Genomic DNA, 18,703 nt, shown 5'->3' on the forward strand with positions numbered 1-18,703 from the left:
TTACATACGCTTCAGGTTACATACTCCGCTAACCCAGAAATAGTGCTTCAGGTTAAGAACTTTGCTTCGGGATGAGAACAGAAATCGTGCTCTGGCAGCGTGGCAGCAGCAGGAGGCCCCATTAGCTAAAGTGGTGCTTCAGGTTAAGAACAGTTTCAGGTTAAGTACAGACCTCCAGAACGAATTAAGTACTTAACCTGAGGTACCACTGTATAGCAACCCTTCCCTCTTCCTACTTGCTGCTAGAGGCAGTATAGTGGGGGTGGGAGTGGGAGAAGGGGAATAGAGGATTAGTGGGAAGAGGAGAAAGGAAAGGGGATGCCTGGACTGGGGAATGGCAAAAGATGAATTCAGTTCATGAACTCTAAAGCAGAGGAATTCTTATCTGGCCCAGATTAAAATCTAAGCTGGCTTTTGTAATGTAATACTTGCCTAGTATTTGAGGTGAACATTAGAAGTCCCTGTGATTTATTTATCTCTTACATTTACATCCCAGCCTGCCTCCAAGGAGTTCAAAGTGGCATACATAGCTTTACCTCTTCCCATTTCCCCCTCACAACAACTGTGGGAGAATGACTGTTCCAAGGCCACCCAGTGAGCTTCTTGGCTGAGTAGGGATTTGAGCCTTGGTCTCCCAGGTCTTTGTCCAACACTCTAAACCCTGCAGCACACCAGCTCTCATTCATATTTCCAAGCCTGGAAATACTCTGTCATCATACAATAGGGAGAAAAGGTGCATTGGCTGAAATTCCCTCTTATACAGAGTGATGAACAGCGTAAGATCCCTGTCCTCTTTTGTATCCACTTTACCTGATTGAAAAGGATGCTGAGAGTGTAATTGAAATTCATAGCCTTCTATCTGTAAACTTTGGAGACTCCCCCATGGCTGCAGGATTTATGGTTTTGCAGTCATCCTCCCATCCCTGAATCCCACTGCTTTTGTGAGCAGCAGAATACAGTTAGATGAATGGGAGAAAAATGAAGCACTCCTTATAATTTGAACTGCTAAATACAAAGGACCATTTCACAGAAAATGTTGTGATGTGATTGTGTGCTCTACCATGCAGTTGTACTGATTGTGCAACACCGTCAATAAGAACAGCAGTACTCACAAAATATCCATTTGCTAATCTCAGCCATTGTGCCTGTGACCTGCCTCCCCCACCATGCCTACTGCCATGTATCTTGATACCGTGTGCGCATGAAATCCTTGCTAACAAATATATGGACTAGTGTTCTGCATCTGAAGGTCTGATTGACTCAATCATCACTAAGGCATCTTCAGTAAGCCCTCATTTCAACATTTTGGCTCAAAACTGTTTTTTGATTATGCCACGATTCTTCAGAATATTCCATGTGTTCTGTACATATGTTCCATATACTCCATACATGTGCCCCATCTCTATAGCTAAGTCAGTACAGCATGAGACTCTTAATCTGAGGGTTGGGGGTACAAGTCCCACAAAAAGATTCCTGCATTGCAGTAGTTGGAGATAACCCTCATGGTTCCTTCCAACTCTATGATTCTATGTGGTTGGGTTCACATAAAGTTCATCTGTGGCATATATTGAGGGGGGAAATAATGCTGTCAATGTCACATATCTGAAAATAGGAATTCATACAGACTGTAGCAAGGATCTGCAACATTGCCATAATGTGTGTGTGTGTGTGTGTGTGTGTGTGTGTGTGTGTGTTCCCTCCTCTTCAGTAGTTGAAAGCTCAGCAACCTTTAGTAATCCATCTTCTTCTTTGGGTGCCAATGAGAAACCTCTTCATTTCACCTTTTTTTCATTTCTGCATCAAGAGATAATTTTATATCTATCTTTGGGAAGCTAAAAGACTATTCATAAACAATGGCAGGAAGTAATTTTCTAGAGGTTAGAAAGGTTCTAGGAAGTACTGGAGCTGGGAAGAGAAGGTGGGAGCAAATACCCGCCCTAAGATTTGCCTGTCCATCATCTGCCCAACCTGTCATTAGAATCTTTAAGCATAGTGAGGATGGAACAAATAGCGTAGCCTGTCATCTTAGTCTCCCACTATAAGCACTATATCCCCCCCCAAAAAAGAAACCCCTTCTCTTTATAAGGCTACCTCTGCATGAACATGTGCACACCACCATACCTACAATGATGTATGCTAGTTGTTCCACCATTAGACTGTGCCCATGAAGAAGCCTTGGGAATGGGAGCAGCCCAAAATGGAGGCCTTTGTTTATTTTTGAAACCGGCCTAGAGAGAACCTGCCAACATTCAGGATGTGTCTCACAAATCTACCATACTCCTTCTTGGCCCAGCTCATTGTATTTTACCTGGAGTCACCTCTCTTTTCTATCAAGATGATTGCAACCCAACCCCAAAATGTGGTGACAGGTGGCTTCTATAAGGAAGATGGTGTGTAGGGAAAAGATCTATACAAACTTTAGTCCTAGTCTCTACCCTGATTAGCAACTTGTAGACTGTATGACTGAGCTGGAAATGCCCCCTGCAAAAATGTGTGCGGGGGGGGGGGGGCGTGTTCTGTGATCTTCTTGTTGGATGTGGCAGTCGGAGGAAGAAGTTTCCTTAACACTTTTGGAATGAGGTTTCTGCTTATGTTACTGGATCTAATCATGAAGTGTAGTTGGCAGGAAGCTGTAGAGAGACCATTGAGTTGCTTCCTGCACCTTGATGTAGTGTTGACCCCAAGACATTCTCAGGAATTCAGCTGGTGGGAAGGTGTAGACAGGGGCTTATTCCATGGTACGGAGCTTTTAATAAAAGAATGCAAAGGAAAAATGGAAAACCCTTGGTCACCTCCTAAGGTTAAATAAGATAAGCGGCAACCCTTCCTGTAAATTTCTAAAGAAATCTATCCCCCACCCTCCATAGCAGCCTTATTTTTCCCCAGGAAAAAATGGAAAGTTTGAAATGTTTTGGCATAGCTCTAGTAGGATGGATCCAAAATTTTAGTAAAGACAAATAACAAAGAATGATGTTACTCAATGTGTGATAGAGATTCACCATGCAACCGTGTAAAGAGGGTGGAGGACAAACCAGTAGAGGATGACTTGTCATTTGAAGTGTTGAAGAATTGCCCATCCCTGCCACCTCTCTGTGATTGGGCAAAATGAAGAGAGCTTCTCTTCCTGGTGCTATCTGATTTACACATCCCCCATTTGCGAGATGCCTGCCAGGCCCTTTCCATAGAAAAATGGATTATTCTACAGTCAGATTAATGGGCTTTCATTTTGCAAAACATCTGTCACCGTTAGTCCTGGACAGTGAGCGTGAAATTAGTTTTGACTGCAGAAAGGCTACGTCGGTGTGTAATATGTGACTAACATTACAACGGCTCAGGAAGCGAGCTGGTGAATGAGAATTACCTGTTAAAAGGAGAAAGGGTTTTCCCGCATACTCTGGGATGGGAGGGGCAATGCATGGAATCCGGAGGAGAGGCTTAAAATGGGAGGGGGGATACCCACCCATACAATGTTTCTGTGATTGCAATGTATCTCAGCTCCTTTTTTGCTGCCATGGAATTAATGTAAAAGGTGAGAGGATGAAGGAAGTGCAGCCAAGATGCCTTTGTGGATGCAACAAAAGGGAGTGTTATGCAAAAATATCCCTTGTGCAACAGTGTGTCTTAGCTTTGCAATACAACAAAGTATCACAAACACCCTGTAGCAGAGGTGGATAAGCTGTGGCCCTCCACATGTTGCTGGATTCTAGCTCCCTAGTTAGCAAGGCCAAATAATTTGATGCGAGCTAGAGTCCAGCAACCGCTCCTTTCTATAGCTATTCAGTAGAGCTGCAACTGCCTATCTATAACATAGCCTGCTAAAGCTTCATTGATCAATTGACAGCACCCAATTTTAATGTGGGCAAAATTTGAATTTGTGGATCTGCAAGTTGTTTATTTTTGGTGGTTATTTTGATTCTGGTATGTTACTGTTACAGGGAATGAAAATGAAGGATTGGGTGTTGACCTTCTAATTATGAATGGTAGCTTTTGCTTAAGTTGAAAATCATCTCATACTTCCTTCACTTTGTCAAAAGTACGCCCATATTTAGGTTTGGTAATGTGAAAGTTTATTTACATTTAAGCAAGTATTTTTTTTTTTAATTGTTAGACAATCCTACTATTCAGGAGAATTCATTGAATATATTTGCCACCTGAACTCTGGGATCATCTTCCCTTGGTAACTTACAAATTGTCCTCTTACTGAGACTGGCAATATGTGATAGGACTCAATATTGATGAAGCATTGGTGTATTTTATCTTTTCATTTTAATGGAGCTGTTTTAGATGTTGTAAAGCTATAAAGCTTCTGAGATGGGATGGAAGGAAAGCACAACTAAATTCTGCCCTATTTAATGTGCTATGAATAGTGTTGGGCAGGCATTATTTCTGCAGTAGCTGGCATCCTGGCCACTGGGCAGTCTCTGAAGGCCCATGACACTGCAACCTTATGAGAACCAAACAGGTATAGGTCTGACCAATGCAGGATGAAATGGAAGATTATCTGGGAATCCTATGAATACCACCTTGAAAAGCATCATAGAAGGAAAGCGGGGCTGTAAATGTAATATCCTGTTCTTGAGTTATATTTTCAGATTTAAGTTATTAGATCAAGGGGGAGGTTTGCTTAAAACAACCAACTAGGATGCATAAGAAATTCAATTCATTTCACTCTTAAATGCAAACCAAGTTATTTGGCACTTTTCTGAAACAATTGACAAACCAAAACACAGTCCTCCACAGTGTGCATGGAAATGCATATATTAGTGAAAATAGCATTAAAATGTTATATATTGGGGAAAAACTTTACAAAACCGTGTATATTAGGCACCATTCCATGTAAAGTATACATATTAAGAAACATTCGCACTAAAATGCTTTGAAAATTATCTTATGGGTATGTAAATGAAGAGGATTGAATTTAAGATTAGAGGAATGAGAAACTGAAATTGACAGATTTGCTGACCCCTATAACTAACGCTAGTTTGTATGATGTATTTGTATTGGAAGGGGTAAGGTCATCCATAACTTATGTGTGACATGAAAGCCAGCCCTGAGGACCATTTTTGCTACTGGAAATAAATATTCAGTTAATTAATTCTTAGACTCAGATTAATTGAAACATGCTGATCTCTCACCTGGTTTTGCTCCAAGCAACTCTGCCCACAGACAACAAGAAACTTTCAGGTGGTTGTGATATTTTAGGAAGTAGGTTTCAGAGCTGAGTCCTTTTTCTTATGTCTTTCAGATGTACATTCAGACCACGACGTTGACCATCTCGGTGAGCCTAAGCGCCTCTGTCTCATTGGGTATGCTCTACATGCCCAAAGTCTACATCATCCTCTTCCACCCAGAGCAAAACGTGCCCAAACGAAAGCGTAGCCTCAAGGCAGTTGTGACAGCAGCCACAATGTCCAACAAATTTACTCAGAAAGGAGGCTTCCGCCCCAATGGAGAGGCCAAATCGGAACTGTGTGAAAATCTGGAAACACAAGGTAACCTTCTAAACTCACCTGAGTCCATGTTGCCTTGCCCACTTTAAAATATCTTCCTCAAATTGTGAACTCAAGTAAAACGAACCTATAAGGGAGAGCAGTGTACTCATATTGCAAAGGAGGGTGACAGAGCTCAAGAAAGCTGGCTAAATGAATTAATAGCCAAGGCATGGAGTTTCTGCGTTCTAGATTTGCAGCTCCATTTCTGAGCCATGTAACTGCACTACCAACACAATCATAACCTCTATAAGTCTTAAGGTAGGGGAGGCCTATCATATGAAATTTCACAAGTTCAGAATAAAGGACATCTGAAGGGTCTGTGGAAGATGCATAAAATAAAGGAGGATCATTGGGGTGCACAGAAGTTAGATTGAAAGCTATAGAGGTTTCTGAATCTCAATGGTTTAACAGTAGCAAAACAAAACAAAACACAACACCCTAGGTTGCTGAAGTCAAGAAACTTGGGGGTGGGGGGCTCAACAGGAATAAAATTGTGTATGAAGACCAAGTATATGCACAGAGGCACCTTGTGCAATTCTGTGTCCACCTTCCTGGGCTCCTATTGTGTAGCTGGTTCATGTTGGCAGACCTCAGGGTTTTAGTGAAAAACAAAGTTGATCCCACAAGCCTAAAATCTTCCAACCTGCTGATTAACAAAGTGGTTTAAAGAAACCTTGTTTGGCATGTTTCCCTGCTTATGTCGTGTGTAGCATGGCTTACAGGAGATCACATAATCCTGCCAGTGCACCTTGAGGTCAAAAACATGTTATGCCAAGCAAACATTAGCACTGCCATTTTCTCTTTTTCGGGGGGGGGGGGGACGGGACGTAGCCATATACATCTGGATCAGGACTCTGGCATGTGGGAAAGGGGGGCTAATGCAGGCTTCCTCAAACTTGGCCCTCCAGGTGTTTTTTGGCCTACAACTCCCATGATCCGTACCTAGCAGGACCAGTGGTCAGGGATGATGGGAATTGTAGTCTCAAAACATCTGGAGGGCAGAGGTTGAGGAAGCCTGGGCTAATGTTTTCTGCCCTGTGCTCTTTCCCCAGTGAACATTGATAATACCCTGATTGCTATTTCCTCTGGCTGTGCCTTTTCCTGCAAATATAATCTTTGAGAGTAATTAAGCACTCTGGTAGATTTTCAGTGAGAAAACAGCATAGGAAGCAAACATGTATGGGAAGGAAAGTGTTACAATGCTGCAGTCCTGATCAGGTTCAGGCCCCTGCACAGCTGCTTTTTTTCCTATAAAAAGAAAGCGTCCAGTGCTATGCATACTTCTAAAAATGCTGTTAAATGCTTAAATATGTAAATGTGTACATTAAGATGTGATTGCTCAGTGTAATATGTAGCTTGACTCTTATAGTTTCAGTATATGTATGCAGCACGTTCTGCCAAACCTAGAACAAAGACAAGAGAAATTGGGCGTATTTCCCCCCCTTAGAAATCTGTTTCCATGGCAACCCTCCCCTTTCTCCCTTGGGATGGGAACCCTTGTGAAATTCAGCAGTGCTTAGAAGAATAGCAAAACCAGTGCGGCCTGATGTTCTGAAGTACCAATTACCTGGAACTCCTGTTGCTTTCAATGGAGGCTGCAGAGCTCATTGCCTTTGAAAATGTGTGTGTGTGTGTGTGTGTGTGTACACATTCTTCAACTCTACCCTCTGAAATAGGCATGGGTGCAAATCCTGGAGAAAAACACAACACTCCAAATTATGGGAAATCTAAATGTTATATTTGCACGCTTGGCTTCAGCTTACCGTAGCCGTGGAAAATTGGGCAGCAGTAATACAGTAACGTTGTTGTCTTCTGTGATTGGGTTGCACTTGCAGAGAGGAACTTTTTATAGGGAACAGCTACATGCTGACTTCCCCCCTCCCTCACCCACACTCCCAGAAAACCCCCATATATTTGTTTTCCCATATGCTTACATTGGGGCTCTGTTAATGAAGGGAAGGGAAACTCAAAGCAGAACTTCCGTTTTTGGCAGCAGTCCAAGTTCAGCTCTCTCCATAAATGGACACTTGAACCTGTAGCTGAAGTGTAAGCAAAAGAACCAAGTTTTCTTGAGAGCAATTCAATACCCATGCTCCATTGCCAAGTGTCTCAATATGCTCTTCCATTTGAGCCCCTCTCTGAGTTAGCGACAGGGCACTTGCATTTAGAATTTAGCAAAGACAACTGAGCTGTTTTCCTCACAATTGGGAATATAGTTTGGCTACTTGTGAGCTCAGTTTGGACTCTGTCACACCTTGATGATGTCATTTGCAGCACAGGCGGGTCTGATTCTGCCTTTAGCCTCCCTTTGAACTTCCACACTTTCTCCTTGCTTGCGTGCACACCTAGCGGTGCAATGGAGAAAGGGAGGTTTTTCTCCCCCACCTCATTCTCCCATCCCATTTCTGCCTCTGCAAGAACAGCAATCTGGGTAAGCAGAGTAAGCTGGAGTTAAGAGATTCAGTGATATTTTTTACATTATTACATCTATGTGCTACTTCAATTCATGGTGGTTTTCAATATGACTTTCTTCATACATAAGTCCTGAACACTTGTGTCTTAATATGCATGCAATGCCACCTAGAAAGGGTTAGCAGTTCTTCATTTCAAGGTGCAAGTTTGGGTCACTGGCTTCTAGATTTTGCTAAATGCAGCTTTCTGGGAGCTGGGAATTGCCTTCCTGCATAACCTTCCTAAATGAGAGTCACACATATTTTTCTGATATTTTATCAGAAAAGCACTTGTAAGGAAATGATCCGTCTTCTTCCATGGCCTTCCCAGTAACAAAAGAAGCTTGCTGAAAATTGATCCATTCTCTGCAGCTTAAAATGAACATATCCTACCACATTATTAATCAGACCCTCCATATCAAAGGCAGAAGGAAACCTGTCAACATTTTCCCAGGAGAATAGACAGCGCTACAGGCACCACCACCACCCCAGTGTATATAATAGTAGTAGGGACGCGGGTGGCGCTGTGGGTAAAAGCCTCAGCGCCTAGGGCTTGCCGATAGAAAGGTCGGCGGTTCGAATCCCCGTGGTGGGGTGCGCTCCCGTTGCTCGGTCCCAGCGCCTGCCAACCTAGCAGTTCGAAAGCACCCCCGGGTGCAAGTAGATAAATAGGGACCGCTTACCAGCGGGAAAGTAAACGGCGTTTCCGTGTGCTGCGCTGGCTTGCCAGATGCAGCTTTGTCACGCTGGCCAGGTGACCCGGAAGTGTTTCCGGACAGCGCTGGCCCTCGGCCTCTTAAGTGAGATGGCGCACAACCCTAGAGTCTGTCAAGACTGGCCCGTACGGGCAGGGGTACCTTTACCTTTACTAGTAGTAGTAGTAGTAGTAGTAGTAGTAGTAATACTACTACTTTTAGAAGACATCTGAAGGCAGCCCTGTTTAGGGTAGTTTTTAATGTTTAATGCTGTATTGTGTTTTTAACATTCGGTTGGGAGCCGCCCAGAGTGGCTGGGGAGACCCAGCCAGATGGGCAGGGTATAAATAATATATTAGTACTACTACTACTACTACTACTACTACTACTACTATATTATTTATACCCTGCCCATCTGGCTGGGTTTCCCCAGCCACTCTGGGCGGCTCCCAACCGAATGTTAAAAACACAATACAGCATTAAACATTAAAAACTACCCTAAACAGGGCTGCCTTCAGATGTCTTCTAAAAGTCAGATAGTTGTTTATTTCCTTGACATCTGATGGGAGGGCGTTGCACAGGGTCGGCACCACCACTAAGAAGGCCCTCTGCCTGGTTCCCTGCAACCTCACATCTCGTAGTAAGGGAACCTCCAGAAGGCCCTTGGCACTGGACCTCAATGTCCGGGCTGAACAAAGGGGCTGGAGATGCTCCTTCGGGTATACAGGTAAAGGTAAAAGGTAAAGGGACCCATGACCACTAGGTCCAGTCATGACCGACTAGGGTTGCGGCGCTCATCCCGTTTTATTGGCTGAGGGAGCCAGTGTACAGCTTCCGGGTCATGTGGCTAGCATGACTAAGCAGCTTCTGGCGAACCAGAGCAGCGCACGGAAACGCCGTTTATCTTCCCACCGGAGCGGTACCTATTTATCTACTTGCCCTTTGATGTGCTTTCAAACTGCTAGGTTGGCAGGAGCAGGGACCGAGCAATGGGAGCTCACCCCATCAAGGGGATTCGAACCACCGATCTTCTGATCAGCAAGTCCTAGGCTCTGTGGTTTAACCCACAGTGCCACGTGCGTCCCTTGGGTAAACAGGACCGAGGCCATTTAGGGCCTTAAAGTTCATCACCAACACTTTGAATTGTGCTTGGAAACGTACTGGGAGCCAAAGCAGGTCTCTCAGGACCAGTGTTAAATGGTCTCGGCAGCCACTCCCAGTTACCAGTCTAGCTGCCACATTCTGGATTAATTGCAGTTTCCGAGTCAGCTTCAAAGGTAGCCCCACATAGAGCGCATTGCAGTAGTCCAAGTGGGATCTTCCATCATATTAATTCATAGTCATGATTGTGAGTTTATGGTAAAAAAATAATAATACTCCCATCTATTGGAAAACATTCCATTTGTCTTTCTTTTCTTTTCTTTTCTTTCCCCCTGAAAAATTACTGCCAGCACAGATTGTGGACAAAATAGCTGTAGGCTGTGAGCCATATGAGGTCACAAAAGCTCTTCCAACTCATCCCACTGGTATAGCACATGCTGACATATACAAATAAATAACTCATGTGGCCTTGCTCACTGGAGTGTCACTATGGTTTTCTTCCTGCCTCCATACCACAACCAGTAGCTGCATGAATGGCAGAGCTAACTGGAGAATTCTGCTCTTTTATACTGTCTGAATTTCTCATCTTTTCGTATGAAAACAATCTACTGTGAGGCAAAAGGCCTTGGGCACCTCTTGCATGTTTTGTAGACCAGATGCACATCAACAAAGAAGGCAACCCACCCTCCTTTCATATTTGCCTTGCTCTGGGTCCTTAGCATTCTTCTTGCAAAAGCCTCTTTTCCTTTCATCCAGCTGCGATGCTTGTCAGGTGACTGTCGACATCTGAAGGTTGCAAGAAACATAGTACTAGTGTCCCTGCTGTCTAATGTTCCTGCTGGGGCATGTTACAGATCTACTCTGCTGCTGCAGACACTGGAGGAAACAGGGTGGTGATGGCCCAGCAGAGGTCTTCCACTTCTCCATCCGTAAAGCTGTGAGCAGTCAGCAGGCAGGAATGTTCACAGGAAACAAAAGGCTCCATGTTAAAAAAATAAAATCAGATCTTTTGCTTACAGAGAATCCGAGAAAATGTATTTTCTGGCCTTACTGTCCACGGGCATTGCTTATGCAAGCCCCTACTGTGTGACTCTCTCTATAGTAACCAAACTCTAAAAGGGAGGAGGTTGTCTAGCAGCTTTGTACTGTTTTAATAGCTACATTTCCACTGGCTTAATCCTCAACCCTCTCTTCTGTCTTCCTCCAGCTTCCCTAACAGTCTGCTGGTGGGTTTCCATTTAATCGGATTATGAGTCACCCATATCAATAAACTTGCCTTTACTATGTACTTTGAGATCTTAAGATGAAAGGTGCTAGGTGCCTGTAAATTGCTGTTGCCGTTACAAAAGCTTCCTGACTTTGGCCTGCTTTAGATGATTTTGTTTGAAGCTCCGTTAGTATATATATCTGACCTGCACTGAAAATAACTGGCCATCAATGTAGACAGATTTGAGGGGACAAGGCTGCCATCCTTCAAACTAAATAAACAAAGGAAATAAGGGAAGGTATCAAATGTGGGAAAGCAAGCGGGGAGGCCTCAGAAGGTGCGCAGAAGGCAAATTTACTGCACAACACATTTTGAGTATTAACGTTTTTCCTTAGGGGCGATTCTGGCTGAGGCTCTTAAGCCTCTTAAAGCTGTTCCCTCTTCAAACTGTAACAATCTGAAGAGGTGAAATTTTATCAGCTAGTGATGCTTTTAGATAGTATGTGAACAGACATCCAACAAATTTTAGACATCAAAGTTATAGTAACATTATCGTTACTATGCATGTGGAGTGTGATTCTGATATTCTGCAAATGCATCGTTGCACAACTATTGCGAGCTATTAGATGAATCATAATAAAAGCCAATTTAAAAGAAAACTCAGGTTATGAATAATAATGATAATAATAATAATAATAATAATTTATTTGTACCCTGCCCATCTGGCTGGGTTTCCTGTAGTAAGGCATGGCTTACTTTTGAGCTAACGGTGGTCAATGTGTGTTGAGTTTTATGCCATGGAGCAATCTTTGTGGAAAGGTTAAAACATGTGGGGCTTTATAGTTCATAAAAAAAAGATTCAGATGTTTGAAAACAACTTTGACAACTTGTTGAAAAGTGGCATATAAGTTTATAAATGTATGCATGGTGTGATGAAATTGGACATAGAGTATTATCTCTTTCTCATTTGGAATCATCCAAAGAAATTGGTTGACCATAGACTCGGGACATGCAAAAGAAAGCACCTCTTCACAATATCACACACTTAACTCTTTGTCCCTTTGCCACCAGAGGTGCTGTCAAATTTAAGGGTCCTCTGGGCAAGGTGCCTTGCAGGAGCCGCCTGCCACCTTGGCAACACCCACCCCACACTGTGTTCATCTGATTGGCTGATGTCACTGCCACTCTTTTCCCTTTGGGGAAATGCTTGCAATTAAAAATGCAAGTGGCTTCAGCCATAGCTCCTTACAGTGTTTTGCTTCTACTGCTGCTAACACCACCCTCTGGCACGGTTTGGATGCCCCGGGCTGTGGGACTCTGGACTTAGGTCTAATGGAACCACTGAGTGCCGCCATGGGAATCTTTAATTTAGGTCAACCAAAGGGGAGATCCAGGATCACATCTCCCAACATTTGTTTTTTTAAATTTAAAGGAGTCAGGGGGACAGAAATTAGATTGGGTCACTGTCTTGGGGGGGAAGGGATTTAACTCTTTCTCTCTCTTCCATTACCTTAATTTAAATCTCTTACCTCACCAAAGCTACTATTAGCAACTGTTGGTGGGGGAGAGAACATAAATATCTATATTGTTCCAGTCTTTTTTTACTATCTGGGTAGTGGTTTTAAATTGGAGAAGCAGTGGAAGGAAAAGGTCTAAGCAAATACCAATACAACAGTCCTGATTCATTTCATAAATGCACATAACATTGTTGTTTTTAAGCCAAAAACAACCATGCCAGGAGATCTGATCAAGGATCTCCCACATTGTCTTTAGGTGGCTTTAAAAAGAAATCAGGCAAATTTCTGGCAGATGCCTATTATTGGCTATTAGCAATGGTAGCTAATGGTAGAGATGTGTCAATTTCAGTTTGTCTCCGTTTCTCATATTTCCAACCTTCATTCCTTCACATTTTTGTAAGATTTTTACTAACATATTCCTTTCTATGCACACTTCATCCAGTATATGTATTATTGTACACCTGAGTTGGTTGGCAAACTGTATTACAAAATTCAGAAAAGCATGAATTGCAAAGGATGGCTGTGTTTCGATTCACATTTTGCCTTTAAATGCAAACTGGACTGAGCTATTCACTTGTCTGTAGCTAAGTGTTGTTTCGTGTTCAGGCAGTACGCCTCTGAACACCAGATGCTGGAGGGGGGCAAATAGCAGGGGATGCTGTTGCTATGCCCTGCTTGTCAGCTTCCCAGAAGCTTCTGGTTAGTCACTGAGGGAAACAAAACACTGGGCTTGATGGATCCTCGATCTGATCCAACAGGGCTCTTTTTACATTCTTAAAACAGAAAGCAATAATCAGGAAGAGAACACATTTGAACTTACGCAGAAGGCCTTCTTGTCAAGTCAAGTAAACACAGCCAGTCTATACAGATGTGGGATTAAAGAGAAGGGCTCCCACACAGAAATGAACTGCTAGGAGCATCATGAATAATTAGCATATGCAGACCATGGGGAAAGGGCTCTGCATCCAGAATGGAGCAGATGGCAGAGATTCATGTCATCCTCTCCCCTCCTCTTACCATTTCATGCAGGGAAAAGTAGGAATGAGCTGGTCAGTGGTGTACCGTGGTTTGCGGGCACCCAGGGTGGGGCAGGTGTTGCCTTCCCCCTGGTGGACTGGGAAGCTGGGGTGGAGGTGAATGCCAGGGATCCCTCCCCCCCCCCGGCACTTTCCTGCCTTTCTTCCTCCTCAGTGGGAACCCCTAGTAATTTAGAATCCTTCTCTTCCACGATTCTTCTAAAACATGCAAGGAACTCACTTGAATAGGAGAGTTTCCCTGCTTTAGAAGTTCAGCCCTCAACATCTTGCAAAGTGATGTGGGGGCTGCAGGAGTGGCAACATAAGCACAGTAGCCTTCTCTCATTCATGTTCCCCAGCAACAGGCATTATTTAGAACAGCAGAACCTATTATGTTGACCAGAAAAGCCAAGTTGTTCCCTGGTAGGCCACTTACTTTTGAAAGGCCCAGGTGGGGGTCGAGGCAAGGTAAAATGCAGACATGCTAACCAATGACTCTGTGGGATGGCTTTTGATGGGTAGGAGAGGATATATTAATTACAATTTATCACTCCAGTCTCCCATGCATGTGGATTAAACAGAATTTTAAAATCCCATCCTTGGAAGCAAAATAGAAGATTTGGCAGCAAAGTCTCCCTTTCTGAGCAAGTCCAGCTAACAAAGTAAACTGGCTTTTCCATTCCTATGCAGCTTAACCAGGCTTGTAAAGTAAGTTTTGAAATTAGATTGACTTAATCGTCTTGCATTGGTTCACAGCAAAGGCATCAGTAAAAAGTATGCAAGTAAAATACTGATATTTACTATATAACCAGTTTCAGGCAAGCAGAAACACATCTGCCCCTGTTGTTGGTTGAAGAAAAGAGCAGAGAGAGAGAGAGAGAGAGAGAGAGAGAGGAGGAAGAAGAAGGATTTATATTTCTCATTTCTTCCTACCACTGAAAACAGGAAATGACATCATACAAAGCTCTCTCTCTATCATAGGAGCCAACTCCTGGGGCAGCGGTCCCTTCAGCCCCCTCAATAAAATATTTGAAGGGGCTGGGGGCCCCCAAAATTGATGGGCATTGCCATTCATATCATGTGTGTGTGCTGCATCATGTGACTGGTTATATGTAGTGAGTCTTACCTGGGGCCCCAATATTTTATTCAAGCTGGCACCCATGCTCTCCACCAATTACATTCCAGTGGTCTGAATCTGGCTGTCTAGAAATTTTCAGATCTGTGGTAGTTGGCCCCTAAACTTACTATATCAAAAGTATACATTTGTTGAATTTGACTGCCATCTCCCACGGACTCAGCATCCACAGTTGCCTCTGGGGCTTGGCTGAACGTTAGTCAAGCCATGAGTTTTTGTCATCTTGCATTGTCACCACACTCCTCAGTGCTGGGAAAGGTTGGATCTGTTTCTCTGCACTTGGCAATGTTGCTCACTAGTGCGCAACACAGAAAACGAAGCCATTTCCCAGTCTGCGGTACCTTGTGCTTGCATGTGCTTCACGTTTGGAATGCGACAACTCAGCCCAAATGGAAGCTGGCATGACGGGCTATACAAATGCCAAGGCAGCTTGTGGGAGAATATCAGAGACTGATCACATTGTTAACACCAAGGACAGGAGATGCTATGGAGTTGTCAGCATGGGAAGGAAGGGACATTTTTCACTCTGTCAATGGCAGGTCACGTATCTTTAAATAAACAAGAGAATAAATAATTTACAGAGCTTGATTGCAGGCAGATTGGCTATGAAAACACTGTGGCTAACAAATAGCGCTGTCAGCTCTGATTTCTTATGGCCCATCTAATCGTTATCTGAGGATAACAGTGCCTGAAATCTTCAATAAGGTTCATTTGTCAGGGAGGCATCATCACAGGTGGAGAAAAAGCAGCACCATTCAGCTTGTGCTGCCTGCATTAGCCTTGTCAGACAGGGGGCTGGGGAGATCCCAGGAATACTGCATAGATGGTGTACTGTTAGAAATTAAATACTGGTACCCCTCTACCAGTTAGCAATATGGGGAGTGACAGGAGTCCACCGCTACAGAGCTAGTAAGAGAAAGGGAAATTGGCTTGTGTATAGTGATGTGGCTGCAGAATTTTAAAAACCCCAGGAAATTCTAGCCCGCTTTTTAAAACTCGGTTTGAGTTTGCATCTATGTTTGACTTGCCTAGACCATGTGACAACATAAGACCTTCCCCCCTGGATCAGGCCAAAGGTCCAACTAATTCAGTAGTCTGCTTCTCAGAGCCACAAACTATATGTCTGCATAAGAAACATCTCTCAGATCCCCACCTCCTTTAGTTGTTCTTTTTCTAACACACACACACACACACACACACACACACACACTCTCCAGCCTTTTCTCATAGGGAAGATGCTTCAACATCCTCATCAATTTGGTCAACCTTTTCTGTACCTTCCCAGCTCAGATTTGAGACTGGATGAGTGTGACTGCACACTGTATCTCAAATGTGGATGCACCAAAGTTTTTAACATCAGCATTACAATACTGGCCTTTAGTTTTCACATTAGCACCGGAAATCACCATCACCACCATCATCATTATTTGCAAAGCACACCAGGCAGGTAAGGAGACAGCAGCAATATCTAGTGTTTGGGTGATTCAGCATTGTACTCTTTCAAAATAAAACCCTCTGCCTCTGTTCCTTGTAAACTTTGAGAAGACTCCTTGCTAGTGTGCATGTGAAATCTATCACAAGACTGAAGCTGCTCCACCCATCCATTTTAAGCCTTCTGGTACTCAAAATGTGACTAATTTCCACCCTTCTTTATCTGGAGTAATATGAGGAGGATCAGGGGACCGGCTCTCCTGTTCTAATGTCCATAAGGGAGGTTAATCTGTTATCTTGCAAAAGTCAGCTTCCTGTCTGGAAGTGGGTATTTAATTAAGAGCAACTCATCACAGACTCCAGTGCCTGAAGTAAAACCAGGGAAATGATTTCTTTTTCTTTTCTCCCTTCTTTTATCTTTTGCAGTTTAATGCGTATTACACCCCAGGGGAGAAGTAAATTGCTCAGTGCAAGCCCTATTCTCCAAACACTGCTGCTCACACGAATCTTATATTGCCTTTGCTCAGCTCTATCAATTCCTCTGATTCTCACCCAATAGGTGGGGTTGAGCTGTGAAAAATTCTCCCCAGGACTAAGCCAGGCTCCACAACATTAGGGTTTGGGCATTTATTTATTTATTGGATTGGACTTTTCTTATCTCCACCAATACAGAGGAAGGCCGTTCAACCCAAGATGAGCTGGTCTCTTTAAGAGATTTGTGGGTTCTTTGCCAAAAATGGTCTAAAAGCCAGGCTGGGACCATTAAGTCAGACCTCTGTGAAGACGGGGGAGGAATAGTGACCTGAAGGTTAAAGAATGTCCATATTTGACTGAGTCTAAGCAGCTGCTCTTGCTTTGTGCTGTGTTTAGGGTTCAACCATTAAAAGACAGAGGCAGCCCAAGTTCACCTCTTTGGTACCTCCAGTTTTGACAATGAGAGGCACGGAACATAACACCTTCCAGGTCTAGTGTGAAGGTTAAGCGCAAGGGTCCATATTTGGGGGGGGGAGGAGGAGAAAATTCATGAATGATGCTTCATGTGTGGCTTTTCTCGCCTTCCAGCTCTGGCTACCAAACAGACTTACGTCAGCTATAGCAACCACGCAATTTAAAACCAGCCAGTGGCAACTGGCCACGGGAAAAGGGCTGCTGAAGAGGAGGAACAAGAAAGTGGAGTTGAACCCCTCAGCACAGATGACGTCATGGTGGTGGAGAGGGTGCAAGAAAAATGTGATTCCAAGAACTCATCAAGGGTGCCTGTTTCTGATAACTGGGCTGCTGGAGGCAGCTATTTTGGGAGATGGCCACCAACAGTAGAGGGAAGAATCAATCAACACACCCCACGTGAAATACTTGCCTTCCATTGGAGGGAGAGGCCAATGGGGTTGAACAACACACCAGGTGGAAAGAAGGTGACAGACCTTTAGCAACTTTTTGGGTTTGTTTTTTTTAATTCCTGTATCTTGGCAAAAGAAAAAAAATCCCTTTTATTCTTCCCCCCTTCAAAATAGTGAGATGGTTTGTGGTTGTGAAGAGTCTTTCGTTCTCTCTCATTTTTTTCTTTCATTTTTTCCTTTTCCATTCCTGTCTTCTGACCTCTTCACTCTTTTCCCACCTTGCTTTCCCTTCTGTCTTCCCTCTCTCCTCCTTATCAAATTCTGTGTTGCAAAAATAATAAAAATTCCTTGAAAAAAAAAGCAACAACCATCAACAACAACAACAAAAGTGAAAACAAAACCTAGACTGTGTTCAAAGTGCTGATTTCTATAGGTGGTAAATTAATGTATGTGATGATCATATGGATTGAAATATGTCTGCTTTAATGTACTGACCAATCAAAAAAAAGATAAAAAACACAAAAAAATTCAAAAGTTCAGTGCCTGGATGTTTATGAATTATTCGATGACGATGTGTAGAGCATGATCATTTTTATACCAGAATATTTCTAATAAAAACCATGGTTTTGCACTCAGGAGTTGCATTTCCTTGCTTAATGTTGGTCTGTGTGTGGCTCTGTAGGTTTAAGGAAGTGTTGCTTTACAAAAGTAAATTACAGGGTCATTCATAACATAATACAATATCTATAATCACCTTTGACACAATCATCTCAAGGAGATGTACACTATAATCCTGAATATAGCACCCTCCTTTCCTCTAAATGGAACAGGTGAGTGTTATGACACTGTCAGAGTTGGATGCAGCAACTATCTGTTTTGGATGTTCCAAGTGGAGATTTTTTCACAAGACCGACAGGAGCATATGGACTAGAACCAAGGTATGAGTTTAGTTCCATTTAGTTCAGTGGAATGTGGATTGGGGGAGGGGGGAATGCTTTCGTTGGGATATCTTGATTCTGTAAAGTGACCAGTTAACTATCCTCAACTTCAAAAATTTGATGAGTCTAGATGCAATGGTTGACACTGATAATCTGTGTATGTGTATCTGCAGTACAGTATTTTCAAACCTGGTACCCAATTTTCACATAAACATGCATTCTCACATAGTAGAAATGTTGCCTTTTCAATTCAGCTTTGGTCAGTCAGGCTTCAATCCAGTAGGGGGTCCCAACCCACCCGTGAGTTAGACAAATGTTCTTTGGGAAAGACTATCCCAAACTTCATTAAGTAGAAAATGCACACAGATTGCCCACTACAGTGTT

General features: G+C 43.2%; 1 protein-coding gene across 2 annotated transcripts in view; it reads left to right on the plus strand.

The window, feature by feature from the left end:
- GRM4 (glutamate metabotropic receptor 4) overlaps positions 1-17,976 on the plus strand; it is a 299,470-nt gene extending 281,494 nt beyond the window's left edge. For both annotated transcript variants that reach the window (XM_081915563.1, XM_081915564.1), the window contains exons 10-11: positions 5,246-5,492; positions 17,107-17,976. In XM_081915563.1, the coding sequence (XP_081771689.1) occupies positions 5,246-5,492; positions 17,107-17,156 (297 nt within the window). In that variant the 3' untranslated portion in view covers positions 17,157-17,976. The remainder of the gene's footprint in view (positions 1-5,245; positions 5,493-17,106) is intronic.
- Positions 17,977-18,703: the final 727 nt, after the last annotated feature.

Source organism: Podarcis melisellensis (genome assembly GCF_964234715.1).
Source record: "Podarcis melisellensis genome assembly, chromosome: 6".
NCBI lineage: Eukaryota > Metazoa > Chordata > Lepidosauria > Squamata > Lacertidae > Podarcis > Podarcis melisellensis.